Below are 25,221 nucleotides of genomic sequence, written 5' to 3' on the forward strand. Positions count from 1 at the left end.
GGTACCAATATCGAAGCCCGTAGGTGGGCTAAGCACACACTCGTAGAACTGTAGTTACGTCCAGTAACTATCAGAGGTTTTCTGCAGCTCTTGTACTGCAGTTGCTTATGCAGTAAGGTGCTGAGGGCAGCAGGGGGCGCTGAGGATCAAGGAGGAGCAGGAGCAGGTCAGAATGGACCCACTGGGGTGAAAAAAGCTTCATAACCGTTCAGACGAACTCCTGACACAACATGCAGTTTCTCATTAAAGTGGTTTTGTATCTTGGCTGGACTCTTTGTGGGAGTTTATCATCTGTTTGACTTCATTTCTTCAGTTTGTTTCCTTATTATAAAATGCGTAAACTAAGTGTAATCTCACTTTATTGAACAAGATACTGTTTGTCATTCTGTCTTTCTTTGAAATTGACACTCAGATTCCACAAAACGGGACATTTTTTGCTTTTACATTCTGACTGAGAACTAATTTAAAAGTCAGTTTCCTCTCTGGTTGGCTCATATTTACATCGCATTCATCAAAGTTCAGATTCATCTCATCTGCCTTCACAGGGTAGAACAGAGGCTTTAGAATCAGGAGATTCCTCTGTAAATCAGGAGGATTGGGACTTTTATAAAACATCAGTGGTTGGAACGTTTGCAGTCACCTGTTAATGCACATTTTAAGGCTCTGATGGTGAGTTAGGACCTGAGGGTGAATAATTTTCTCTGCTTGTTCCTATTCCATTCAGAGGTATACTGTGCAGCTTGATTTTTGCATTTGTTGGTGCACTGAGAAGTTGTGTGTTAAGTTAATTAAATTCTAAACAACTGATTTGGCTCACCTGAACTGAGAGCTGCAGCTGAAAAACATCGTCTTGTTACCAGAAACTGTCACGTGTTTGCTGAAGAGTAATTCTGAGTTTGAGCTGTGACAAAAGCATCCACACCAACACATGGCGATGAAAATGACTTTTAATGAATTCACGTGGGTTTGTTTGGTTTTTAAACTGTCTTTATTTGAAACTGCTAAGATGAAAAATGAAATAACAGTTGGGCCTGGACTTCAGACCGTTTTTTTTCTTACTTTTTTTTTTTTTTTATCTTATGTAGATAAAATCACCGCAGCACGGAGCTCAGTGCGCCATCTGGTGGCCAAATCTTGGTATTACAAACAGCACAACTGATCGATTTGACTTGGAGGAATATTGACAATAAAGAGCAAAAGTTGGGATAAGCCACGCCCACCTGTCAAAAGGAAACATTGAGTTGTGAATCCATTTTGTCATTAAGGAGGGAAAAACGATTAAACTAGCTGAATATCCTTTTTTATTTGTTGGTCAAAAACTAAAAGAAGAAAAGAACCTGATTCTGGAATCTGATAAAGTCAATATCAACAGAAAAGTAAACTAACAAAAGGTACCTTGTCCTTTATTGATCCCCTTAGTGAGATTACTTTAAATAAACAAACAAACAAATGAATAAATAAATTGTACATCTGTCTCTCTGTCATTGTTTACTGTTGTTTTCTTAGTCAAACTACAAAGAAAATCACCTGCCAAACAAATTTAATAAATAAATACCTATTACAGAAGCAACAAATCCTTTTTTTAGACAGATTTGTCAACTTTATTGTGGTCTCAGTTCAGCTGAAATGAAGCTGTCTTTTGGGAATTTTTGTGTGGCACGACTGAGTTTGTCCATTATAGCTGCTGGAATTTTGGTATTCAAAACTTGAAATCTATATTTGTGTATGTTTTTAGAATGCTGCAACGCGTATCTGAAAGGTTGATCAATTAAGAATTTTCAGAAATATTGCACTGACAAACCCAAAGCTTGTAAATTACATCGAGCTGCATTTAATTTCTGAAAACTCATATAAATAACGATTAAATCAAAATGAATTACTTGCATGTTTTTGTAGTTTGTATTTTTTGCGTTTTGAATAAAGTTGCTTTGAAATGTAAACGTCAGAGTGAAGGTCAGCCAATCAGAAGACAGGAGGTCTTGGAAGGGCGGGGCTTGACCTTGAAACCGGAACCGGCTGGTTTTTAGTTTTATGAAGAAAGTCAGGAGGAAAAAAGTGGAAAAGCTTCGTTTTACAGGTTCGTGTAGGATTTCCTGATTACAGACGGTAAAAGAAACTTTTATACTCAGATTTTAGGTTGAAAAAGTCTGTAATAGATCAATTTTCAGGCGTGTTTTGGGTCATTATGTGGTTTCTTTTCCTCATGTTCTCTCTTTCATTCTTCTTCCGTGACAGACGTTTTTATCTTTTCTTTTCATTTCACGTCACGTTTCTAGAGGTTGGCGTCTTTCTGGTGTGTTTATGTGGGTTTTTTAGTCTTTCTTTGACAGTACTAATCAATGTGTGGTTGTTTCATTTCTCATCTTGTGTGTAATTTTACTAGTAAGTTGTTTTAGTGTACTTGTGTAATTTTTATTCTGTGATTTTGTATCTGGTGGATTTGCAGCTTTTCTTAGTTCTGTGTTTATTTTCTCACTTGAGTTGAGATATCTGGTATTATTCTGTATCTGTTTTCCTAAATGTTTCATATACTGAGCTGTTTATATGGCATGTTGGTCTTTTTTAAGTGTTTTGTGTATTTTTTTATGTCAGTTCTGTATGTTTTCAGTTTTTTGCTACTTTTCCATCTATTTACATGGATAATAGTTTTTTTTATGTAATTGTCATTTGTTTTTGCTGTACACAGTTTTATATTTCATTTCTTTTCATTTTTTGTGTCTTTGTGAGGTTTTTTTTCCTATTTTTGTCCTTTTGCAGACTTCAGTATCAGTTATACCTCTGTGTTTTAGCAATTCGTCAGTGTTGCATCTCTTTCTGTTCTTTCGTTGTCACGTTATGTCACTTTGTGGTATTTCCATGAATTTCTTTTTTTGTTTTGCACCACTGTCTTAGTGTTTTTGTCTTGGGGTGTTTTCTAACATGTTGAAGTGTGTGTGTGTGTGTGTGTGTGTGTTGATTACGCTTTGAGATTGTTTCATCTCACAAATATCTTTTTATCAATATGGAGCCAACAGAAACAGAACTCCCAGTGATGTGGAAATGCTGTGTCAAGGAAGTGAAATTATTTGAAATCAATAACACACACACACACACACACACACACACAGGCAGCCTCAGTCTCGTGAACAACGGGATGTCTCCAGTTGGTTAATGAGTAGCTGTGTGTGTGTCAGTTGTGTCAAATGAGGAGTGTGTTGCTGGCCATGTGATCAGTGTGTATATAAAGTGTGTGTGGGGGTGTGTGTGTTCATCTGCTGCTCTGTTCCTCTGTTCAGGTGTATTAACTGAAGAGCTATGGAGCTGACCCTGGTGAGTCTCTCTCTCTCACACACACACACACACACACACACTTCTGTTTTTCTCTTCTTTTTGTTTGTTTGTTTATGGTTTTGCGTCACTTTTGCACACGTTTGTCATTTTCAGGTGTTTTTTTTCTTACATACTTTCATAGTTTCACACTTTGGGATTAATTTATTTCGAGTCAAGTGTTTCATAATCTTGTTTATTTTTGTGCCATTTTTTCACCCTTTGGTTGTTTTTTTCCTATTTCAGCTCTCATTGTGTCTTTTTGTGCTTGTTGCACGTTGTGTTGTGGTCATTTTCTCTCTTAGCGGTCACGTTTCGTGGTAGTTTCTTCTCACTTTCTGTTCATTTTGGGTATTTATCGGTAGTTCACGTTAGTTTCATGTCTTAGTGAAGAATTTGCTCTAGTTTTTTGCTACCTTCAGATTTTTTAAGTTCTGTATACGTTTTGCTTCAGTTTGTGTAGATTTGTTTGCTTCTCTGTGTTTTGTGCTCATTTTGAATCACTGCTTGGTTTTCGCTGCTGTTTGGTCCATGAGGAACTCATCGAGTCTTTTTGTGGTTATTCCTCATGTCTTTGTGACAGTTCGGTGTTTTTATCTCTACATTTACGTTTTCTCATCATTTTGTTTCCATTAGTTCTTTTTCAAGTTTTTACTTTAGTTGTTTTAATTGTTTGCAGCTTTTTGTTTCGATATTTTATATAAAACTTGGGTGTGAGCTTTAGTCTTTTTTCAGTCGGTTTAATTTATTTACGGTAGTTTTTGGATCTTTTTTCTATCTTTATTTGCCATCATACTTTTTTTATGTTTTCCATCTCCTACTTTGGATGCTGCTGTTCTTTTAGGTCAGTTTAAGATTTTCATTCCTTTGCAGTATTTGTTTTTCTTTATGGCAGTTTAGTTTCTCTTCACCTTTTACATCACCCTTTTGTGTTCATTTTGCTTCTTTGTGGTAGTTTTTCCATCTGTTTTGTTCTTTTTATGTTGTTTTTTTTTGGGGGGGGAGGGTAATTTTCCAGTAATAAGTGTTCGATAAGCCTCTGTCTTTATGTCTCTTTGAATTGCTTTGTGGGAGTTTTTGGCTCTGGTTGTTATTTTGTGACTCTTCCAGAGTATTCCGGCTTTCTGTTTGTTCCTGCTCCTTCAGTTCAGGTTTAATCAGCACACTCATAACTGCTATCACATCTTATGTAACAAACTCCGTTAGCTGGCAGAGAGCAGTCCTAAAAAACTGATTAACTTCTTGAGCCTGGTTTCTTTTGACCTGATAATTGAGTCCAGAGGTGAATGAAGCTCTTTAAGAGGACAAAACCTCGTGAAAGGGTCAGCAAATTCAGAAATCTAAGTGTGTTATTTATTTCAAACGAAAGAAAGAGAGAAGTGTGGGTTTTGGAAGTTTTGTGAACCAAACAACTTCATGAGATGTTAAAAAAATGATTTATCTGGTTGTTAGTTTGAGTCGGTGAAAGAGTTCAAGAGGCTTCCTGCTGGTTTGGTTTGGTAACTTGTGTCTCAGGATCTGAGATCGTTTGCAACAAACAAACGTTGAAGAATGAGAATCAATTAATTTGAAGAAACACGAGGTAAACACACAAATATCCAATGAAAGGTGACATTAAAATTAAATTGAACTCAATAGAAACCAGATGAAGTTGAGCCAACCAGCTAAGAGACAGATTTTCATCTGAATTCTGCTCAGATCTCACATGTTTGCAAAAGAAAAGCAAACTGAAAATTTATTTTTCATTGTAGAATCACTGAGATAAACTCTGCAAAGAAAAACATAAAAGGAAGAAAAAAGAATTTATAGGTGATAAATCATCATTTTGAACATGCAGCTCGGTCTCGGATGATATTAACACACACTACTCAGATTTTTTTTAATTTCACAGTCACATTTTGTTTGTTTTGTCAGTTCTTATGTAATAAAGATGAAACGAGCCAAAAGAATCAGATTGTGGATGTAAACGTTTTTATGATCCTTCCTCTCCGATATCAAGCGGTTTGAGGAGGGTGTTGGTGTCGTGGTAAACTCTTCTGTCTGGTCGTGAGCTTGCGCCCTGTGAGTCCTGGTTGGGCTTTCAAGTCCTTCCGATGTGGAGTTTGCATGTTCTCCCTGCAGGCCGGTTTCCTCCCGGAATCCAGAAACACACACCTGAGCTGAGTGGCGTCCGCGCAGCTGCTGTGTTTGTCCTGCGGTGGACTGCTGACCTGACCGTTACGTAACCGGTTAAAGCGGTCCGCGGCGCAGAACTAGAACTAAAGCCTCGTGTGTGTGCCCCCCCCCCCCCCCCCCCCCCCCCCCCCCCCCCCCCCCCCCCCCCCAAGGCTCACCCGGTCCTCAAGGCCTTCATGTGCGGCTCTCTGAGCGGGACCTGCTCCACGCTGCTGTTCCAGCCCCTGGACCTGGTGAAGACCCGCCTGCAGACGCTGCACGGCAGCATGCAGCCTGGGTCAGTGTGTGTGTGTGTGTGTGTGTGTGTGTGTGTGTGTGTGTGTGTGTGTGTGTGTGTGTGTGTGTGTGTGTGTGTGTGTGTGTGTGTGTGTGTGTGTTTCATTGACCTTGGGGGGGGGAGAAGCCTCTGACTGTGTTCTCGGTGCGGCAGGTCGAGCCGGGTGGGGATGGTGTCTGTGCTGCTCACCGTGGTGCGAACAGAGAGGCTGCTGGGTCTGTGGAAAGGCGTTTCCCCGGTAACGAGCCCGTCACGCCGCCTCCAGAAGGTCTCGGCCGCCGGGCCCCCCCCCTTCCTGACACTCTGCTCTGTGTCCCGCAGTCCTTCGCTCGCACCATCCCCGGCGTGGGGATCTACTTCAGCACCTTCTACTCCCTGAAGCAGCACTTCTTCCCGGACGGCCCCCCGGGGGCCCTGCACGCCGTGCTGCTGGGGGGCGGCGCCCGCACCGTGGCGGGGGTCGTCATGCTGCCCGTCACCGTCATCAAGACACGATTTGAAGTACGCACAGGGAAACCCTCCTACCCAGAATGCCCCCCGGCCCGCGCTGACTCCCTGGCTGTGTGTTTTTTGCGCTGCAGTGTGGCCGGTACAGCTACGGCAGCGTGGCCGGCGCCCTGCGCAGCGTCTGCAGGACCGAGGGCCCCGCCGCGCTCTTCTCCGGCCTCATGGCCACGCTCTTCAGGGACGTCCCCTTCTCCGCCATCTACGTCATGTTCTACAGCCAGACCAAGGCCGCGCTGCCCAGAGGTGTGTGTGTGTGTGTGTGTGTGAGAACACAGAGTGGCCGTGTGTGTTGGATCGTTCCGGTTTGTCTTGAATCGAGCCGGCATCGTGGTTTTCCTCCCCTCAGAGATCAGCTCATCGCCCTCGGCCGCCCTGGCGAACTTCGGCTGTGGGATCCTGGCCGGGGTCTTGGCGTCTCTCATCACGCAGCCGGCGGACGTCGTCAAGACGCAGGTCCAGGTCAACCCGCAGCTGAGGACGCTGCAGGCCGTCACACTCATCCACACGGTAACTGATGAGTGGTTTTTTAAGATCAGATCATGGTATTGGATGGAACAGCTGCACTTTATACTCAGGATTCTTCTCTGTGGATTCCCGGTTGAAGCCAGAAATCACCGTTCGTTATGGGATTTGAGACATTTTACACGACAGCAGTTCAAGTGAAAACGCATCATTTTTGCATTTTCACATCCGAAACGTTTTGCATTTACAGAACAGAATTTTGAAAATGCTGCCTTGTTTCCATGGAAACAAAGACTCCAGGAAGTGCTCTGAGTGATGTCTCCTGTCTGTCCTCTGTCCCCCTGGAAGGAGTCGGGGCTGCGGGGTTTCTTCAGAGGCGCCGTCCCTCGCTGTCTGCGCCGGACCCTGATGTCGGCCATGGCGTGGACCGTCTACGAACACATGATGGCGCAGCTCGGACTCAAGTCCTGAAGAGGAACGTGGCCCAGGAACATTTTGGGGGATTGAGAGCGGGAGCTGGAGAGGAACGGAGTTTCACGGCGGCGCCGGTCCAGGAGGCGTGTGGACAGTTTGAGCGCTCCTGTGCTTCAGAGCTGTCAAAACGGATTTCTAATCCACGCCGTCATGTTTAGTTTTTGCACTACAGCCACTCGGCCGCGGGATTTTATGTGTTTGAGGAATAAATCCCACTCAGGGCAGACCAGACGCCGCAGACGGTGATCACTGGGGACGGCATCCCAGACCCAGCTCAGACTGAAGCCGTGCACTTTAACCTCAGCAGTGGTTTGAACCTGAGAGGAAACAGTGTTATTTATAGTGTTGATGAGGTGAGATGTGTTCTTCTGCATTTATCTGCCTTAGAATGTGACTTTTATTTCAGTTGCCTTTTGCTAAACTGTATAAAACTTTTAACGATAAATTAATCTTTGAGTCATGAAACATGCTTATTGATACAGGTTTTTTATGAATTTATGTTTGCAAGGCGAAGAATGTGAACTCCTGCAATGCCACTTTGAACCATGAGGGGGTGTAGCGAGTCGCTCTATTCACAGCAGGGTGGTTACCATGGTTACAGATCTAAAGATTGTTTGAAGTTGGGACGGACTGAAACACAAATTGATGCACTTCTTTACTTCAGGTTCTTTTTTTTATATAAAACACTTTGCAGGAATGTAAATAATAAATGAATCCTATGAAACGAGTCTTTGAGTGTTTGTGTCGAAACATCTGTCTGCTAACATCCAGATTACAGAGCATCTTCCTCCCACTGCCTGACGTAATCTGAAGAAGCCTCGTCACTTTCCATAAGACCGACTCGCTTTTACTTTTTTAATGGAGTAAATGATTGAGCTGACAGTTTCATATTAGCGCCTGAAGCCAGCTGACCTCTGAGTGCAGCAGCTCAGTTTTATGACACTGGAATCCTGGAGTCGCTGTGACATGAACCCCTCGGTTCAGGTTCAGAGTTTCTTCTCCTGCAGAGCTCCAAAATCCACCAGAAATAATAGATTTTAAAATGTAAAGAAGGTAAAAAAATAACCACCAAAAAATAACAATTCTGATCAGTTACATTCAGTTTTCTGTGCTCTGTTTGTTTCTTGTCACTGACATAAATTAACACTGTTCAGTGTTAGGGGGGCGACACGTATCGCAGCAGCCCAGATTACAGCAGAGCACAGAACATCAGGGCCAAAGACTTATCGCCTCGGTGGAGATAAGCGGTCGGTCAGGGCGAGTGGTGAAATAACATCAATGAAAACGGGGTAAGGAGTGGAGGTCTGAGGCTGCAGATGTTTCACTGAATGCACCACAAGTCGAACCTTCACTGTGGCTCGTTTTACACCCAAACTGTCAGAACTGTGCACCGGAAAAGACTGAAATTTATTCAGATCAGTTAAAAATGGTGAATTGATTCGAGTTTTATGGTGTGTTTTCACCACTTCGGCTGTCTTAAAGCATTTTGCAGTGTTATAGTACTTTAGTTATGGTATATTTATGTATAAATAGTTCACATGTTGATGCTCATGCAGGGTGCTCGTGGTCTGGGTGAGCTGGTGAAATCAACCACCATCCTTGGGATTGCAATATAAAGTGGGTCTATTAAATAAATCAGGAACTTTCATCTGCTGAAATCAGTCCTTGACAGGTCACCAGTCCACCATGGGACTAACACACACACACTTATTATAAGTTTAGAGGACCCGTTTTAATTTCATGTGCATGTTTTTGACAGGGAGCAAACCAGGTTAAACCTATGCTCACACAGGGAGAACATGCAAACGTTAAATAGAAAAGTGAGGCCTCATAATCCCTCAATAAGAAAGGAAACTTTTCTTGGAAACACATTTTGACTTATTGCAACCAGGATGCCAACTTCCAGACTAAATATACACGATTATTCAGAATTCATGAAGCTGACACTTCCATTTACGAACTTGGATGTTTGTGTGTGTGTGTGTGTGTGTGTGTGTTCTCAGATGGAGTTGACCTACACAGGGTGTAGCCTGCTGTCAGCCAGTCAGCTCAGATCAGCTCCACTGCCCTGTAGCCCCAGCTTGGGTCAGATGTGTGATAATCGTTGTTAACTCTCTCACTCAGTGCGCAACACTGAAGGTACAAGTTAAGTTAGTATTTCTGCTTTAGTTTTAGCTTCTTTTAGGATCCAAAAAGTGTTATTTTGACATTTCTGACATTATTGTATGGAATGTGGAGTGTATGGAATGTAAATCCGTGTCATGTTTTGTCCCAATCTTGTTCTATATGCCTTTGAATTTGTGTATTTGACCTTCACCTATTGCAGAAAACAACTCCAAAACAAATCCATTTATTTTTTTCCCTTAATTTGTAATTTCCACCAACACTTACATCCACGCTTGTTGTCTAAAACACCCTCGTACAGCTCATCGACTGCTTTCATTCCAACCGATCCTTGTCACATCCAACATTTTGCAACTGTGTGTTTTACAGGTTTTACTAATTGCGCATAAAATACTGAAATAATTTCCCAACATGCTGTGTCACTGTGTACATATTGTGATGCCTCTCTTCCTGGAACTCCTTATCTCGAACAAACAGGCTTTGAGCACAGGTCAGTCCTTCACCGCGCAGTCAGCGTCTCAGCATTGTCTTAATATGGTCTTTCCATCTCCATTGTCTTAATATGGGATGAGCGACGGACGTTCCATCCGCTTGTCTCCGCACCACGTTTGCGCAGCGCCACCTGCCGGCTGATGCGCGTAAATACAACAAGCGCGCCTTCGGAAAAACCAACCAATCACAGGGCGAGAATCTGCTATTTATACTACGTCACTTCCTCCCAGCGCCCTCTTTTTCACCGTGTGGGCAGATTTCCATACGGCGTTGTTTCGTGGTGAGATTAAATCGTCATTTTTGTCGAAATAAACCAAATCACCAAATTCAAAACGCTGCGTGATGATAGATTACCAAGTAAAGAAGCAAATTAGCGGTCAAGGTGCTTTATATCGTGACTTTAATTCAGCAATTTTCCGGTATATCGGGTATGCTAACGGGTAAAGCTAACTTAGCCGCCACCACGCGCTCGTGTTCCTGTATCTCCCGGGTCGTTATGTTCACATTACTGGGTTTTAAGTGACTTTAGAAGTGCATATTGGGAAAAAAATATTTCCAAATGCATGTCCCTGTCACTGAGAAGATGGACGTGCTTCTACTAGCGGTTTTGTCGGAGAAAATGCCCGCAGTCTGTAGTTAAGCTGGGTTTTCTCCACTGAAGTTCAAGTACTCAGTTCATCAGCTAGCGATTGTGTAAAATGTGAACTCTTCAGACTTTGACTTACTGTAATTACTCTTGTACAACACGTGAACGCCAGCTTCCAGATGCATTTAACTCTACGAATTGATATGCCCTCAAATGGCCCATATCTACATGATAAAACCAAGTGTCGTCTTTCTGGATTGTGACGGACAATCCAAGCATATATCCTTAAAACCAAAATTGTATGCGACTAACACTGTAAGAGAGTTGGTTGCTGAGCTAGGTTCCCCTATTAAATGTTTAAAGAAATCAAAGTCTGACTAATGGCTGAGTTCTTCAGACTTAGTGATTGACTTTATGCATGTCAACTCTGATTTTGAGAAGCACATCGTCGGCGTTGGAAAAGCCCACAAATGAAGCAAAGCTACAATTTAGTTTCGGATTCCTAGTTTGTTAAAAAAAAATACGTATAAGGAAGCAGCCTCATTGGTTTAAACAGTTGGTGCATATTTATGGACTTACCTCACTTTGCCTTTCCACCCATTGCTACATGGTCAAAGTCAGACCTAATGTGGGGAATACTGTGAAAGGGATATTGACGTGATGCTTAAGCTTTGTTTTTCAGACTTGTGTGTGTAAGTACTTGACTGATTTTTCTGTTTTTTAATTTCCCAGCTCTCCCGCTTATTCGTAACTCCAGGGAAAGCGGTCACGATGTCCGGAGGTCTGGATGTCCTTCAAATGAAGGAGGAGGATGTGCTGAAGTTCCTGGCCGCAGGAACCCATCTGGGAGGCACCAACTTGGACTTCCAGATGGAGCAGTACGTCTATAAGAGAAAAAGCGACGGTGAGTGCAAGTGTTGAGTAAGCTGTACATTTACAAATGTGAATTTACAGAAAAACCTGAGTGTAAATGGCACTATGCCAATTTGCTGGAGGAAATAAGATCTGTGTTCACTGAATCAGTGTGAAATGCTATGTTAAGCTTTCAGAGTAAGCTGCGGCGGTGAATTCCTCAGTTCATGCAATCATGGCCATAGTAGATTTCAAAGAGTTAAGTCTTGTATGCTGTTATATGCTGAAAATTGTCATTGAACACCCTCAAGTTAGACCAATGATGCTCTTGTGCAGCTTTATCTACTGTGTTGTCGCTGATTAGATTTTTAGCAGTGTATTTATTGATCACTGTCTCCCTCATTCTCAGGTGTGTACATCATTAACCTGAAGAAGACCTGGGAGAAGCTGCTCCTGGCAGCCCGGGCCATTGTTGCCATCGAGAACCCTGCCGACGTGTGTGTCATCTCTTCCAGGAACACTGGACAGGTGAAGGACTGAAGAACAGTGGACCTCGGTCCCTCTGATACGCACACTATTAAAACCGGGCACTGATGTCGGTGTTCTGGTGTCGGAAGTGTGCAAAAACAAGCAGGCCAGGATTTCGCTAACACCATTAGGACTGCTTGTCCCATGACTGGCGTTTGATAGTGACCTGGGCCACATGTCATTGCTAAACGCCTAATTGATAATGAACAGCTGTGAGATCATGTTGTTAACTGTTTTCCTGCCCTCTTCAGAGAGCCGTGCTGAAGTTCGCCTCTGCCACCGGCGCCACCACCTTCCACGGTCGCTTCACCCCCGGTACCTTCACCAATCAGATCCAGGCAGCTTTCAGGGAGCCCCGCCTCCTGATTGTGACGGATCCTCGCGCGGACCACCAGCCGCTGACCGAGGCTTCCTACGTCAACATCCCCACCATCGCCCTGTGCAACACCGACTCTCCGCTGAGATACGTGGACATTTCCATCCCCTGCAACAACAAGGTGGGAACGGCTGCCCATGAGCGCAGCCTCTGGGTAGATTTACCGTCTTGCACACTACTAGAGCTCGGCACTATCCCATCTGTGCAGTGCGGGGTGTGGCTGTGTGCTACAGAAAACCGCCTGACCCTTCACCTCCGCCCTCTGAACCACTCAGGGTGCAGGAGGTAGAGGTCCTGCTACAGTGCTCTTAATGAATATAAATGAGCAGGTGTGGAGTAGATCCCGTCTGACAGGTCTGTGGTTGTTTCAGGGTCACCACTCTGTGGGTCTCATGTGGTGGATGCTGGCCAGGGAGGTCCTCAGGATGAGGGGAACCATCTCCAGGGAGCACCCATGGGAGGTCATGCCCGATCTGTACTTCTACAGGGACCCTGAGGAGGTGAGAGCAGTTCAGTGATCTGAGTGAGCTCCAGCAGATAGCTCCGACGGTTTTCTTCATGCACGTTCTCCTCTTCTTGCAGATTGAGAAGGAGGAACAGGCTGCTGCTGAGAAGGCTGTTGGAAAGGAGGAGTTCCAGACCGAATGGAGCGCCCCCGCCGCAGAGTTCACCCAGCCTGAGGTGGCTGACTGGTCCGAGGGTGTCGCGGTGCCGTCTGTTCCCATCCAGCAGTTCCCTGCTGGTAAGACCACCAGCTTCCTGACACTGTATCAACATTCCGCACTTTCTGATCTCACCTAACGTCTATTTTCTGTTTCAGCTGCTGCTCCTGTCAAGACAGGTGAGCTCCTCTCCACTGTCTTCATTTGCAAACATTTGAATTATTCTAGTGTCCTGAGAGAAGTCTTGAACATCTTGTCTTTATTCCTGCAGAGGACTGGAGCACTCAGCCCGCCACAGAGGACTGGTCCACTGCTCCCACGGCTCAGACTTCTGACTGGGGCGGCGCTACGTCTGACTGGTCTTAAACCTGCAACCTCGGCAACAATAAAAGTGTTTTTTACACTCGGACTGTTGTTCTGTTTGAATCTGTGGACGTTGTGTTTTGAATTAAAATCTGCAGACTCCATACATTGAAGTGCACAGAAAGTTTTGGATCTCCTCTGGATTAATTTTAGTTGTGGGGATTTTTTTAACAGTCAAATTTTTTTACGATTAATCCACTGGAGATTTTAATAAACCAAACCGAGCCTCCTTTACCAATTCACTGATCACAGTAAAGCAGGTTTCCTGTTTGGGTTTTCAAACATGTCACCTGGCCTGCATGAGGGTCTCAACCTGCCAGTGGGAAATTACAAATTGTAAAACATTCAAAGAGGTTAAGTTCAATTGTTAAATGGATGTGATAACTTACAAGGTTTTTCCACTGGGAGTCGGTGTTTCTTTTGAGGTTCTAAGGCAACACTAGGAACTACAAGTGAGCAGCAGGTGGCAGGATAATTTGTCAGATGTACTTCCACCTCTTTTGGTGTTCCCCAGGGCTCTGTCCTTTGTCCTATGCTCCTCATAGATTTCGTGTTTGGCCATATTTTTTTTTTTTTTTTTTTAAATACAATTTAATTGCTCTGCAGATAACCAGCTGACACTAAAGGTAACCCATAGCCTTCTCCCTCTATCAGGTCTGCCTCTTCAGCCTCACTATCCTTCCATTGTATGACCACCATGTGGTCCACCCAGCCAACATCCAGATTTTTCAATTCCTGAACACTTTAAAATCACACCTTAAAGCTATATGATGTTCTGTTGTGAACTTCTCAAAGCAAAGTGTTTTGAAAGGTATTTTCTAGTTATTTGTCTTCTGTACAGTGTGCGAGCTATACCGCGGCTGTCGGGGGGGGGGGGGGGGGGGGGGGGGGGGATGCGCGTGCCTCGGAGGGCATATGTCTGCTTTAAGTGACGTTTAAGGCATAGCGCCCCCACGCTTCAATGGTGAGGACAAGTACTGCATGCAGGTCGGCATCTCTATTAAAATCATCCATTAAAATTGGCCTAATTCTGCATATAATCCATGATTATGATCATACAAAATCAATAATAACAAATTAAAGGAAATACATGGGGGAAACAGCATTTTTCCAATATTTAGGCCCCCCCCCAAAATTTCACAAATCATGTTTTCAGGGGGGCTCATGTCTCATCAAGGGGGGCTGAGACCCCCCTGGCCCCCCAATAGTTCGCACCCTGCTTCTGTATCACTTTAATCTGTTCAAGGTAGCAGGGCACTGGAGCTGTCCAGCTAGACAGGCCTCTGCTTCAACTTAATTGTCAGCTTGGGGCAATCTGACTTTATCACTTAAACTCTTATGCATGTTTTGGACCGAGGGAAGAAACCCAAACTCAACATGCAACTCATCTGATTAAAATGCCCACTGTTCTCCTTCCATTAGGGGGTCACCAGGCACGCTCGGCTAGAAGGCACCTCTGAAGTCATCTTCGGATTCATGAAGTTGCAGGTGATGAGATGTCTGGGCCCCATACAGACTAAGTGGGAAAGAAGGTACATGGACAGTGTACAGTTTCATTGTTATGCAGATGACACGCAGCTCTCCCTCGGTACCGGGGCCATCCAAAACCCCCTTCACTGTCCTTGCAGGACACATGGCCACCATGAAGTACAGAGCCTTTTGCTGCTCAATGTTTTTAGGATGTACTTCTAATTTATTTGCACTGTACTGAGAGGAAATTTATTTTTTGTGCTGCTGGTATTCATTAAACATTATATAGTTGTCAGTTTTTAGGTTTAGAAATCGAATTGGGCAGTGTGGTTGCTTAGCTGAATTGAGTGTGAGTTACGTTTTTTAAGTTTTTTTTCTTTAACATTTTCTCTTCATTTTGCAGGTTAATTGGTTTAAAAAGTGTTAAACAGCTAAAGGTTAATTGCTGAATTGATGTATTTCTCCCGGCAGTAAACAGTCGCTCTCGGAGGGGTCCGGACAGCCCGCGGCTGCACGTTCGCGCTCGTGCTGTCAGGTGGGCGTGTTCCTGCGCTCCCATTGGTGGAGCCGCGGCTGTTCTCCGCCCGGCTTCCGCCCGGCCTCTGAATAATGATAATAACCATCAAGATGGCTCCTTCTCTCCTTCTCTCTCCTCCCTGCGGTAGCTAACCACCGATTTCATGGAAGCTCTCCAAACTGCGCTTTCCTTCTCTTTAACTCCCTCCTAGTTGACGGGGCCCGCGCTGAGGATTGTACTATATGGATTAAAACGGGCTGAGAGGAGCTTAAAGTCGTCGCTCTTCATTCGGAGGAAGCTAACTAGCACAGCCACTAGCTAGCGCGCACTCGTCGATCGTCTCCGGTTTTCGGTGTCCAGCCAGCGGCGCTCTCCGCCTCGCGCTCGGCGCTCCCCGCTCCACGCTCCAGCGTGAGATGGCAGAGCCGAGGAAAGTGCCGTTCGTCACCATCTCCTCCTTCAGCACGCCGACCCCGGAGTCCAGCAAGAAGCGCCGCCGCGAGGATGAGGCCGCCGACATCACTTTTGGGAAAGATGGTGGAGGTGCGGCGGCGGGGTCAGCAGGAGGAGCAGCAGGAGCATTAGGAGGAGTTGGTGGTGCAGGTGGAGGAGGAGGAGCGGCGCTGTTCGGCAACGCCAAGGGAGGCGACGCCGAGGAGAAGAAGCCCACGGTCCGCCTCAGCATCCCGCTGAGCGAGCCCAACGAGCGGGGATCCTCCGAGTTCAACTACGGCGAGCTGGTCCACTCAACTCTGTCTCAGGTCAGGGCAGACAGCAGCTCCGTGGTGGAGCGGGCTGCACGCATGGCTCTCTCACACATGCACACATCTCTACACTCCAGCCTGTACGCTTCCAGCTCCTGGCGGTGTGTGGAGCGTCTCTGGAAGTGTCCTGAGCTGCCCCGTGCTGCTTGGATCAAGCGATGCTTCCTGCTCTGTAGCCTGCTTTATCCGCACGGCTCATGACATCTGCAGACTGCAGTGTTGACAGCATGGAAGCGCCCTGAGGGATGAGTGTGTTACTGATGTGTTAAGAGACAACACGTCCCTGGACACACACTGGAATGAGGTCCCCAAAGACCTGCAGACAGGGCTTCGACAGCAGACCCACCCTGTGTGTTCGTGTCTTTGTCATTAGTTTTCTTTTGCTCGTGTGTGTTTTCCATAATTTCTTTTTTAAATGTATTTCACTCACTGTTTCATTTTTTCTGTCACTCTGTTAAGTTTGCATGCCTTTCCCAGTGTTTGTGCTGATTTTGCTTCTTTTTGTCACCATTTCATCTATCTTTCCACCTGTTCTCAGTTGCTAGAGTCTCTATGTATTATTTTTGTCTCTTTCCCTGGTTTGCCTCTCTCTTTAGTAGTTTTGTACTTACTTTTTGTCATTATTTGAAAATTTGGATCAGTTTCTAGATTGTTTGGGTCACATTTTATTATCTTTGTTTCTCTTTAATTGGTTTTCGTCCCTTCCTGGTGTTTTTGTGCAGGTTTTGCTTCCTGTTGGTTTTTCAACTGTCTTTATGCCGTCTTCAGTCATCAGTTTGCGTCTTTTTGTATTTGTACAGTGGTTTTTCTTCTACATTGAAAAAGTCTGAGTCAGTTTTGAACTTGTTCTGGTCTTTTTTTTAAGTTAGAGCAAATTTTGCCTTCAGTTAGTGTTTCCTCAGCAGACAGCACGCACGTTCGGCTTGTGTTTTTATGGAGGTTTGTGATGATTTTCATGTTTCTTTCAGTTTTGATTTCAGTCGGACCTGGTTTTGGTCCCTCTCTGTTCCTTCCCACTCTGCACCTGCTTTTGGTCTTTTTGTGCATTTGCAGTGTTTTGTTACGGTCATTTCTTGTTACCTGAGAAACCTTTCCATCCTGTTATGTTTACACACGGATGACTTGATTGTTTTCTAGTGTTGTGTATCTTTGTGATCAGTTTTAATTTAATGGCGCCTCTCTTGAAGATGAAATAAGTTTTGTCAGGTAGATTTCACATTTGTTTACATTTGTTTTTGGTCAGTTTTAGGCATTCTAATCCTTTCCTTCATGCACCTGTGTGGTTTCTTAAGTTACGTTTGCTTTGTGCATGTCACTTCAGTTTTTTCTCCATCATTGTGTGTCTGTTTTCATGCACATTTTTGTTCAATCTGCTTCTATTTAGGATTATTTTAATTTTATTTTGTTAGTTCTCTTCATATTGTAGCTTTTTGATTACATGTTTGCTCTACTTTGTGTCTTATTCTGTCTCTCGTCACTCCCAACAGGAGCTGTTTGCTCTCACTCTTTTAGGCCTTTGGCCTTTGTCCTCTTGCCTCTGTAATTTATACATAATGTGTATGATTTACAGAGCTGGTGGACTGAGGGTTAAATATTAGGCATTTATTGATGCGCTGTTTGTTTTCATGACCTTGATTTGTGGATTTAGGATGACAGTTTTCATCTCATAATTATGTATAAATGTCCAGAATCGACAACAGAAGAAGCTGCACTGCAGTCTGAGGAATCACATTTGCAGCTGTTGGTAAGAAGTCTCGTTTTCCTGTTGCCCCTCAGGTAAAGCCCCCGGGGTCCGTGGTACCCAAAGGACTCGCCCCCCCGCTGGACCCCAGCGACCCGTTTGCAGACGACGACAGAGAGAGGAGGGAGGTGGAGGAGCTGGCCCGAAAGTTTGAGAACAAATATGTGAGTCCAGGAAGGAATCTGGGAAACTCGACCAGTTCTATAAAGTTTACAGCTCGAGGTCTGACTGGGCTGTTTGGTAAAGCTTTATTTTTATTTCCCATAATGCTCTGTGACGGAAAGCAAGCTGCAGAATCCTGGGCTCTAATTTGTCAGGAACCCACCACGCTTCAGTTGTGTCCGTTAAATACTGGCGTCTGTGTTTGCAGGGCGGCGTCTCGAAGAAGAAGAAGAAGGACAGGATGCAGGATCTCATCGACATCGGCTACGGCTACGATGAGACCGACCCGTTTATTGACAATTCAGAGGCGGTGAGTTTGCTCTGGATTTGCTTTGCTCGGGTCCCACAGTGGAGAAATCAGACGTGCAGCTTGATGTTCGTCGTTGCGATATCTCCAGTAAGACTGTCCCGGTAACTGTGACCCTCCCCCTCACCCGCCCTCAGTACGACGAGCTGGTTCCTGCCTCTCTCACCACCAAACACGGAGGTTTCTACATCAACACGGGAACGCTGCAGTTCAGAGCCGCGTCCGACTCCGAGGGAGAGAACGCAGGGGCCGACGATAATCACTTCAAGGTCACTTTTTATCTCGCTCTGTTTGTGCCAACACGTGAACTCTGGCTGGGAAGACGAACTGAAGCGCTCTGAATTTATGTTTAATAGCTCTGTTTTTCATAGAAACTGAATCATACAGCTTCCTGTTTCTTGTCATATCAGTTTGCGGTAATGAGGGAGAAGTACGGATGTCATTTCAAAGGATATGCTTCTTTTTTTGTCTCCATATGAATCGTTCCTGTAAACCAGAAAAATGAAATGTTTCGTTTATTTGTAGAAGACGAAAGATGGTGAGGAACGGGTCATTAAGAAGCGACGGAAAAAGCAGGAAGGAGGAATTCTGGAGGAGAAGAAGCCCAGAAAGAACAAAGTACCAAAGCCTGGGTGAGTCCCGCCGGCTCCTGGTCTCCGTTGGACCGTGAGACGCCGCGCTCATGTCGTCCTCCGTGTCTTCGCCCCTCAGAGTCTCGGCTCTGAATGTTCACCGACCCGAAAAGAAGAAGAGGAAGAAGCTGATGAAGGACTCGCTGCACTTGGCCAACATGCTGCGCCGCTTCACCCGCGAGAAGGAGGAGATGCGCAAGAAGAACATGGCCGCCGGCGGCCTGCCCAGACCCAACGCCAAAGTGCCGGGCGCCAACAGCGCGCTCATCAACGCCCACCCCAAGGCCGCCGCCGGCAACGACTGCAACATGGCGGACCTGGCGGCCGACCCGGCCGTCATGTCGCTGCTGGGCTCGGCCAACAACGACGTGCTGCAGGACATGATGGGCGACCTGGACTTCGGCATGCTGGACTCGCCGCAGCCCTCCAGCCCGGCGCAGGGCGAGAACGGCTCCTTCGGCGTTGGGGGGAAAGCCGGCGTCGGCGGGGGCCGCGTGCCGCCGGGTACCACCGCCAACCCTCCCCCTCTGCCCGGAGGACTTCCTGGACCGCTGTCCAAACGCATCGAGGACCTGAGAGCGGTACGGAGTCCGCTTTCCCACGTTTTCTGTTTTCTCTCCTTATGAGTCGTTCTGCAGTCCGGAGCTCAACACGGTGTCCTGATTGCAGTGTTTTGAGAATCTCCGTTGATAGTGAATCTATTGAATCTAGTGAATGAATATCTGCAGTTTCACACATGATCAGACAGAGGAGTGAGGTGACGCGGTTCTGACTGAATCTGCCCCATGCCGCCCCTCCCCCTCCCCCCTCCTCCATGTGGGGGGTAATCAGCACATGTGCAGGGTGGGTGGAGTCGCTGATAATGCGGCCTGCCGCCTCCCTGCCTCTAGAGCAGCAGGAAACTTGTCATTGAGTGAAACATGTCAGAAACACCTGTCGTTCAAATTGAAAAGCAGTGATGTTACTAAAACCAGAACGAGGTCAGTCAGGAGGTTTCCGCTGATTCCACAGGACGTGTGGCTGGATGGTTTGGATAGTTTGTGTGTTAAGAAGCGGCGCCGGTGTGTCTGACTTGTCGTCTGTCTCAGGCGTCGCGGCTGTTTGACGAAGAGGGCAGGAAGAAATTCTTCACACTGGACATGAACAACATCCTCCTGGAGTGAGTCCCTCAGAGAGTGTGTGAGAGTGTGTGTGTGTGACTGGTTGACGACGGCTGATCTGTGCGGTTCTGTGTCCGTCAGCATCGAGCTGCAGGTTCAGGAGCAGCCGCTGGACGTGCGCTCGGCCGTGTACTCCCACCTGGAGGCCTTCGTGCCCTGCAATAAAGAAGCTCTGCTCAAACGCCTTAAGAAGCTCAGCCTCAACATTCAGGTGAGAAAAAAAACCCAAAACTCCGTCGGGATTGACGCGGCTGCGGCTGTGCTGGTGAGCGAGCCGGTGTGACTTTCCCTTCCTCCCCGCAGGACGACCGGCTCCGAACGCCGCTGCTCAAGCTGAAGCTGGCGGTGTGCAGCGTGATGCCGGAGCAGATCGCCCGCTACAACATGGACTGCATCGCCAAAGTGGCAAAGTAAGACGGCGGCGGCGGCAGCGGAGACCCTCGCTTCAGGCGCAGGATCTCCTCAGTGTGACGCTCGTTCTGCTGTTTGCTCCCAGGCAGCAGTCGGAGGAGGGAGAGAAGAACGGCTCGGAGGACGACGACGACGAGAAGCCGGGGAAGAGGGTGATGGGGCCTCGGAAGAAGTTTGTCTGGGACGACAAGCTCAGGTGAGGAGGGGCGAGGGGGCGGGGCTTAAAGAGACGCTACGGCGACTGGCTGTGGTGCCGAGCAGCGACTGACGGAGAGCACTGGCTGTTCTGCCGGGATGAGCCGAGGCGTCTTCCTCCAGCCGTGCCTCCAACGGGCAGTGTTTCCGCCGCAGACGCCAGCGGCGCCTCGCCGTCGTTTCCGTTCAGTTGGTGAGCGTGTGCACGTGCTCCGCAGGGCTCTGCTGTGTAACCTGGTGCGAGTGAAGCTCGGCTGCTACGAGCTGGAGGGGAAGAACTCTCTGTCTCTGGAAGACTACCTCAAGGCCTTCATGGAGACCGAGGTCAAGCCGCTGTGGCCCAAAGGCTGGATGCAGGCCAGGTGGGTGACGCTCGCAGAAGTCCTGAACATGATCCCATCATAGGCTCGGCGTGATCAGAGCAGTCCCAGCAGAACTCTGCTTCCTGTCTGGCTCCAGCCCCGACCCTGAACGCGTCTTCCCCGCCCTTCTGTTTTCAGGATGCTGTTTAAGGAGAGCACCATGGCTCACGGTCATCTCACCGGCTACACGTGAGTCGCCCGGCGTTTTAACCGCTTGTTTCAGTGGCTGCCGTGCGCTCCACGTGCGCTCACTCTGCTGCTTCGTTTCCCTGCAGAGCCAAGAAGAAGATGGTCCCGACTCCCAAGGCCAAGCCCAAGGTGAGAGCCGCAGGCTCCACACACCGAGCCACGGACCGAGTGATGCATGTTGTAAATGTTTTCTTTTTGTGCCTTCAGGAGGCGGCGTGGGTCCAGCGAGCCCCCCCCTTGGTGGGCGCCGCCACCCCGTCCCCCGCCGCCCAGGTCGCCAAGCGACCGCCTCCGTCTCCGTCTGAGCCCATCTGCCTGGACTCCCTGGACGAGGCTCCGTCCCTGGACTCCATCTCTCAGGCCCTGGCCATCCTCGGCAACGCGGCCAAAGGCCTGGCCCAGGGGGACAGCCCCCCGTCCCCGGACCGGCCCAAGACCGGGCCCGCCCCCGGCCCCGCCCCCTCCAGCCTCCACGGCTCGCCCCTCATCCAGCAGCAGCAGCAGAAGAAGACCTCCGTCAGCACTCCGGGCTCCAGCACACCTCACTACATCTCTACCTCGCTGTCTTCCTCCTCCCTGGCGCGGCCCCCGTCCATCACGTCCTCCCCGCTGTCCTCCGTCAGGATGGACGGGATGGGGGTCGTCAAGGGAACGGCGCCGGCGCACAGACACTCAGTTTTGAACGCTCAGAGACCTTTGGGCGTGGGTTTGACAAAAGCCAACATGGCTGCCTCGGTGCCCCCGCCCAAGCCCCGCCCGCCTCCCACGGCGTCGCCGCTGTTGGCTCCGGGATCCAAGGCGGGGGTCTCCGCCCCCCCGTCCAGCCTCCTCAAAGGCAGCAGCAATAATAGTAGTAATAAAGCCAACAGCGGCGACGCGCTCATCATCACGCCGCCCCAGCCCCGCCCACACGCCCTGTCCTCGCCCTCGCTCATGACCGCCAAGTCCTTCCCCGCGTCCCGGCTGTCCCAGACGCCCCACAGCAAGGCGTCCCCCTCCGTGTCCCAGACGCTGTCCAGCGCCCTGAAGCCCGGCGCGCAGGCGCAGCCCCAGTCGAACTTCATCACGCCCATGCACGCCACGCTCACCAAGTCGTCCCACAGCAGCATCCCGCCCATCGTCAAGCTCACGCCGCGGACCCTCAACCCGGCCGTCACCGTGTCCACCTCCACCTCGTCCTCCGTCTCCCAGAGTCCCAGGTCTCAGGCAACCCCCACCCTCCACCAGTACACCGCCAAAAGCCCCGCCGGGTTCCGCCCGCCGCTCTCAGGTGCCCCAGGAGGAGCGACCAAGCCGGGGCAAGGCAGCTACGCTCCTCCGGGCGGCCAAAAGACCCCCAACAGCACCGCCAACACCAGCCTTATGAACTCCTCATCCATCAGCAAGCATTCAGGATCCAGTGCCTCCCCCACGGCCGCCGCCGCCGCCGGCCAGCGCCAGAGGCCCGGGGGCGGGACTCCTCAGGGGGCCAAGCCCGTCGTGTCCGTCCCCTCGTCCGCCGTCTCCTCTCAGTTACCGCAGGTTCGTACCGCCGCTCGTCTGCAGGCAGAGGGATGAACAGAATCTGCCACAGAATTCATCACTGATCAACATCTGGTTCACCGCAGCGAGTCCACAGCTGGACAGCTTGGATAGAGAGAACACAGTGATCGTGTTGAGGAAAAGCTTCGCTTCAGAAATTCTGCATCTTTTTTAATCGAACGAATTCAAACTTTTTCTTCCAGTCTCCAGGAAGTTTTTAGTTTTTCTTCTGTTTCATTTTAATCAGTGTCAATACTTCAAATAGCAGTCATTTTTTTAGAGTTTAAAGGTGCTTCAGATGTTTACATCAAGAGTTACATTAAGCTTAGGAGTTTATTTATTGTATAAAAATTCTTTAAAAATTGAATTTCATATCCTATTTAGTGGCTTTGGCCTGAGTACTTGATTACTCTGCAATCATTTGAAGTAAAAACTCAAACTTTTTGTTGCGGAAATCACTGAACCTACTTAGTTTTGCCCCAAAAACAAGTAGCACCCACTAGTGGCCCAGCAGGAACACTGCACAGTTTTCGTTGTTTCTTCTTGTTGCCATGGAAACGGGCTTTTTTTTCTCCCAAAAGTTGTGAAAGTTCAAAAAGGAAGCATTTTCACCTAAAGTCACGTAACCGGGGCCCTACTCTTATCTGGAGCTCTGAGATATTTGGAACTTCTTTAATTCCCGGGTCTGGATTAAGAACCCTTTCACATCCTCCCACTTTTTGAGATTTTTTTATTTAAGAATGGCACAAAATGTAAAAATATGATTGAAAAATGCTGACAAAGTTAAGAAAAAAAGTTTTACTATATTGAAAGCCCATTGATGCATCAGACAACAGCTGCGTACTTCAAAAAGTGTTAAAACTTCAGAGAGTTCAAAAAGGAAAAATAGTTTTTCCAAAATAAAAGCCCTCCTGCGTTCTTTACTCTGAGAATTTGACCTTTTGTTGTCAGTGGATTTTCAGAGACTGAAGCTGCCTCTCTAAAAACAACAGAAGATGAAGACTATTAATCAGGACGAGTTGAAAGTGGGTATTTTATTGTGAAGTTCCTGCAGTGATGCCTCTGTGCGTCCTCCCAGGTGTCCTCGGCGGGAAGCGGCGGCCTGCTGAGCTCCACCTCGCCGCTCTCCCTGGGCTTCGGGATGCTGGGGGGCCTGGTTCCGGTGTCGCTGCCCTTCCAGTTCCCGCCGCTGCTCAACCTGCCCTCCCTGGGCTCCGGCGGCTCCGGCACGGCGGCCAGCGGCTCGGCGACCAGTAGCAACGCGCCGTTCTCCACCCTGACGCAGAGTGAGTGACGCCACGAGGCGCAGACGCCGGCGCTCCGTCTCCCAGATGCTGAACTGAACGTTTTTTTTCTCCACTTTAAAATGATGAGGAGTTCAGGTTTTCAGGTTGTGGAAATGAGTTGAAGACATTGCAGATGTTCCTTCTTAATAAGACCCTTCACATACAATTGAATCTGAGAATTGAAGCCAGTGTTACGTGTGTGTGTGTGTGTGTGCGTGCCACTCTGCTGTTGTGTGTTTGTTGTATCACCATATTGTGCGTCTGAAGCTTAATGTGATTAATGTAAGACATTCCATTTTGTTTGCTTCTTCTCTCTTTTTGTTCCTCCTCCTCTTTCTTCTGCTCCCGTTACTGGTCACGTCTCCATCTGCGTCACTTCCTGTCCCCCTCTCCGTCCCCCCGTCCCTCCCTCCCTCCCCCCTCCCGGTCTCCTGTTGCCCTGTCCTGTCTCCTCAGATCTGTATAAGAGTCTCCAGTCAGGGTCTCAGGTTGCTCTGCCTCCTCACTTGCAGCTCGCTTTCTCAGGTAAACTCTGACCCTCCCTCCTCCTCAACAGCCTGCTCCATGTCTCCCCCCTCCCTTTTCCAAAGCGTCTGGTGTTTTCTGTCTCGGGGTTGGGGGGGGTCGTCCTGTTTCTCTGCTCATCTGTCAGTGGCAGCATGCCTGATCTTTTTTTTTTTTTTAAGCTGTCCTTGTTTTGTTTGCGTGGCGACGGTTTGACTGACGTCCTGCTCTTCCCGTTCAGATGTCGGTCAGAGCCAAGGAGGAGACTCCAAGAGGAAGACACTATGATCCGGCGGGACGCCGTGGGACGGGAGTGGACGTGGCAACAACACTTCATCTGCTCACAATCTCATCAACACCACAGTTAAATCTAACTTTTCTAAAACAATTTGATAATTTTTCAGTACTATCCTTCATAGAACTGTTAAACGATGTTTACAACATAGACCTCTATCACTGTGGACGGGGAGGAGTGTATGAGATTTGTGTGTGCGAGAGTGTGTGTGAAGCTGTTTGATGGGCGGGACTGTGTGCCTTTTTGTACGTCTCCCTCTGATGCATGGTCAGTGTCTATTCGGTGCTGTTTTTACCTTGTAATTATCACTGATACCTGTAAGAAATGTAAACTGCAAATTGTTGAATTTGAGCTTTTTTTAAACGGAGAGCTGTACACCTTTTCAATGTACTTGAATTCTTGGGTGAATTCGTTTCTGTATAGAACTCAAGCCTACTTTTAATTAAAATCTTGAACAGGCCTGATTATTCATCCAGAACTCTGATCACTTGTGCTCACGTTTTGGGACTGAGGGACTGAAC

At 47.6% G+C, this 25,221-nt stretch overlaps 3 protein-coding genes and 1 non-coding gene across 8 annotated transcripts; all 4 read left to right on the plus strand.

The window, feature by feature from the left end:
- The first annotated feature begins 1,992 nt into the window (after window positions 1–1,992).
- On the plus strand, window positions 1,993–7,880 carry slc25a38a (solute carrier family 25 member 38a). 3 transcript variants are annotated; one of them, XM_030090192.1, is made up of 8 exons: window positions 1,993–2,077; window positions 3,276–3,309; window positions 5,634–5,758; window positions 5,912–5,996; window positions 6,080–6,259; window positions 6,340–6,508; window positions 6,612–6,772; window positions 7,076–7,880. In XM_030090192.1, the coding sequence occupies exons 2-8, from the start codon at window positions 3,295–3,297 to the stop codon at window positions 7,196–7,198; spliced, it is 858 nt and encodes a 285-aa protein (XP_029946052.1). In that variant the 5' UTR covers window positions 1,993–2,077; window positions 3,276–3,294; the 3' UTR covers window positions 7,199–7,880. The 3 variants fall into 3 exon arrangements, with proteins under 3 accessions (XP_029946052.1, XP_029946049.1, XP_029946053.1); XM_030090189.1 differs by having other exon boundaries at window positions 2,035–2,106; XM_030090193.1 differs by lacking the exon at window positions 1,993–2,077 and having other exon boundaries at window positions 3,252–3,309.
- Window positions 7,881–10,043: 2,163 nt separating this feature from the next.
- rpsa (ribosomal protein SA) lies at window positions 10,044–13,230 on the plus strand. Its single transcript, XM_030090188.1, has 8 exons — window positions 10,044–10,097; window positions 11,136–11,307; window positions 11,665–11,783; window positions 12,035–12,280; window positions 12,531–12,659; window positions 12,742–12,901; window positions 12,980–13,000; window positions 13,093–13,230. Exons 2-8 carry the CDS (start codon window positions 11,175–11,177, stop codon window positions 13,185–13,187), a joined length of 903 nt encoding a protein of 300 aa, XP_029946048.1. The 5' UTR covers window positions 10,044–10,097; window positions 11,136–11,174; the 3' UTR covers window positions 13,188–13,230.
- Window positions 11,822–11,962, plus strand: LOC115387813 (small nucleolar RNA SNORA62/SNORA6 family). The gene has a single exon (XR_003931429.1). It is a non-coding gene; the product is annotated as a small nucleolar RNA SNORA62/SNORA6 family (small nucleolar RNA).
- Window positions 13,231–15,264: 2,034 nt separating the features above from the next.
- On the plus strand, window positions 15,265–25,160 carry LOC115387472 (ubinuclein-2-like). 3 transcript variants are annotated; one of them, XM_030090185.1, is made up of 17 exons: window positions 15,265–15,932; window positions 17,712–17,840; window positions 18,047–18,148; window positions 18,283–18,414; window positions 18,671–18,777; window positions 18,857–19,358; window positions 19,866–19,936; window positions 20,019–20,148; window positions 20,241–20,347; window positions 20,434–20,544; window positions 20,762–20,905; window positions 21,044–21,094; window positions 21,181–21,223; window positions 21,302–22,615; window positions 23,694–23,901; window positions 24,358–24,426; window positions 24,647–25,160. In XM_030090185.1, the coding sequence occupies exons 1-17, from the start codon at window positions 15,588–15,590 to the stop codon at window positions 24,691–24,693; spliced, it is 3,612 nt and encodes a 1,203-aa protein (XP_029946045.1). In that variant the 5' UTR covers window positions 15,265–15,587; the 3' UTR covers window positions 24,694–25,160. The 3 variants fall into 3 exon arrangements, with proteins under 3 accessions (XP_029946045.1, XP_029946046.1, XP_029946047.1); XM_030090186.1 differs by having other exon boundaries at window positions 18,674–18,777; XM_030090187.1 differs by lacking the exon at window positions 24,358–24,426.
- The last annotated feature ends 61 nt before the right edge of the window (window positions 25,161–25,221 follow it).

Source organism: Salarias fasciatus, chromosome 4 (assembly GCF_902148845.1).
Source record: "Salarias fasciatus chromosome 4, fSalaFa1.1, whole genome shotgun sequence".
Taxonomy (NCBI): domain Eukaryota; kingdom Metazoa; phylum Chordata; class Actinopteri; order Blenniiformes; family Blenniidae; genus Salarias; species Salarias fasciatus.

Bases quoted from the DNA above. Each gene is read 5' to 3' on its own strand.
- slc25a38a (XM_030090192.1), top strand. The intron at 6,260-6,339 runs GTACGCACAGGG...TTTGCGCTGCAG, and splicing joins TCATCAAGACACGATTTGAA to TGTGGCCGGTACAGCTACGG. The intron at 6,773-7,075 runs GTAACTGATGAG...TCCCCCTGGAAG, and splicing joins CCGTCACACTCATCCACACG to GAGTCGGGGCTGCGGGGTTT.
- rpsa (XM_030090188.1), top strand. From the start codon at position 11,175: ATGTCCGGAGGTCTGGATGTCCTTCAAATGAAGGAGGAGGATGTGCTG. The intron at 11,784-12,034 runs GTGAAGGACTGA...TGCCCTCTTCAG, and splicing joins CTTCCAGGAACACTGGACAG to AGAGCCGTGCTGAAGTTCGC. The intron at 12,902-12,979 runs GTAAGACCACCA...TTTCTGTTTCAG, and splicing joins CATCCAGCAGTTCCCTGCTG to CTGCTGCTCCTGTCAAGACA.
- LOC115387472 (XM_030090185.1), top strand. From the start codon at position 15,588: ATGGCAGAGCCGAGGAAAGTGCCGTTCGTCACCATCTCCTCCTTCAGC. The intron at 20,348-20,433 runs GTAAGACGGCGG...GTTTGCTCCCAG, and splicing joins TGCATCGCCAAAGTGGCAAA to GCAGCAGTCGGAGGAGGGAG. The intron at 20,545-20,761 runs GTGAGGAGGGGC...CGTGCTCCGCAG, and splicing joins GTCTGGGACGACAAGCTCAG to GGCTCTGCTGTGTAACCTGG.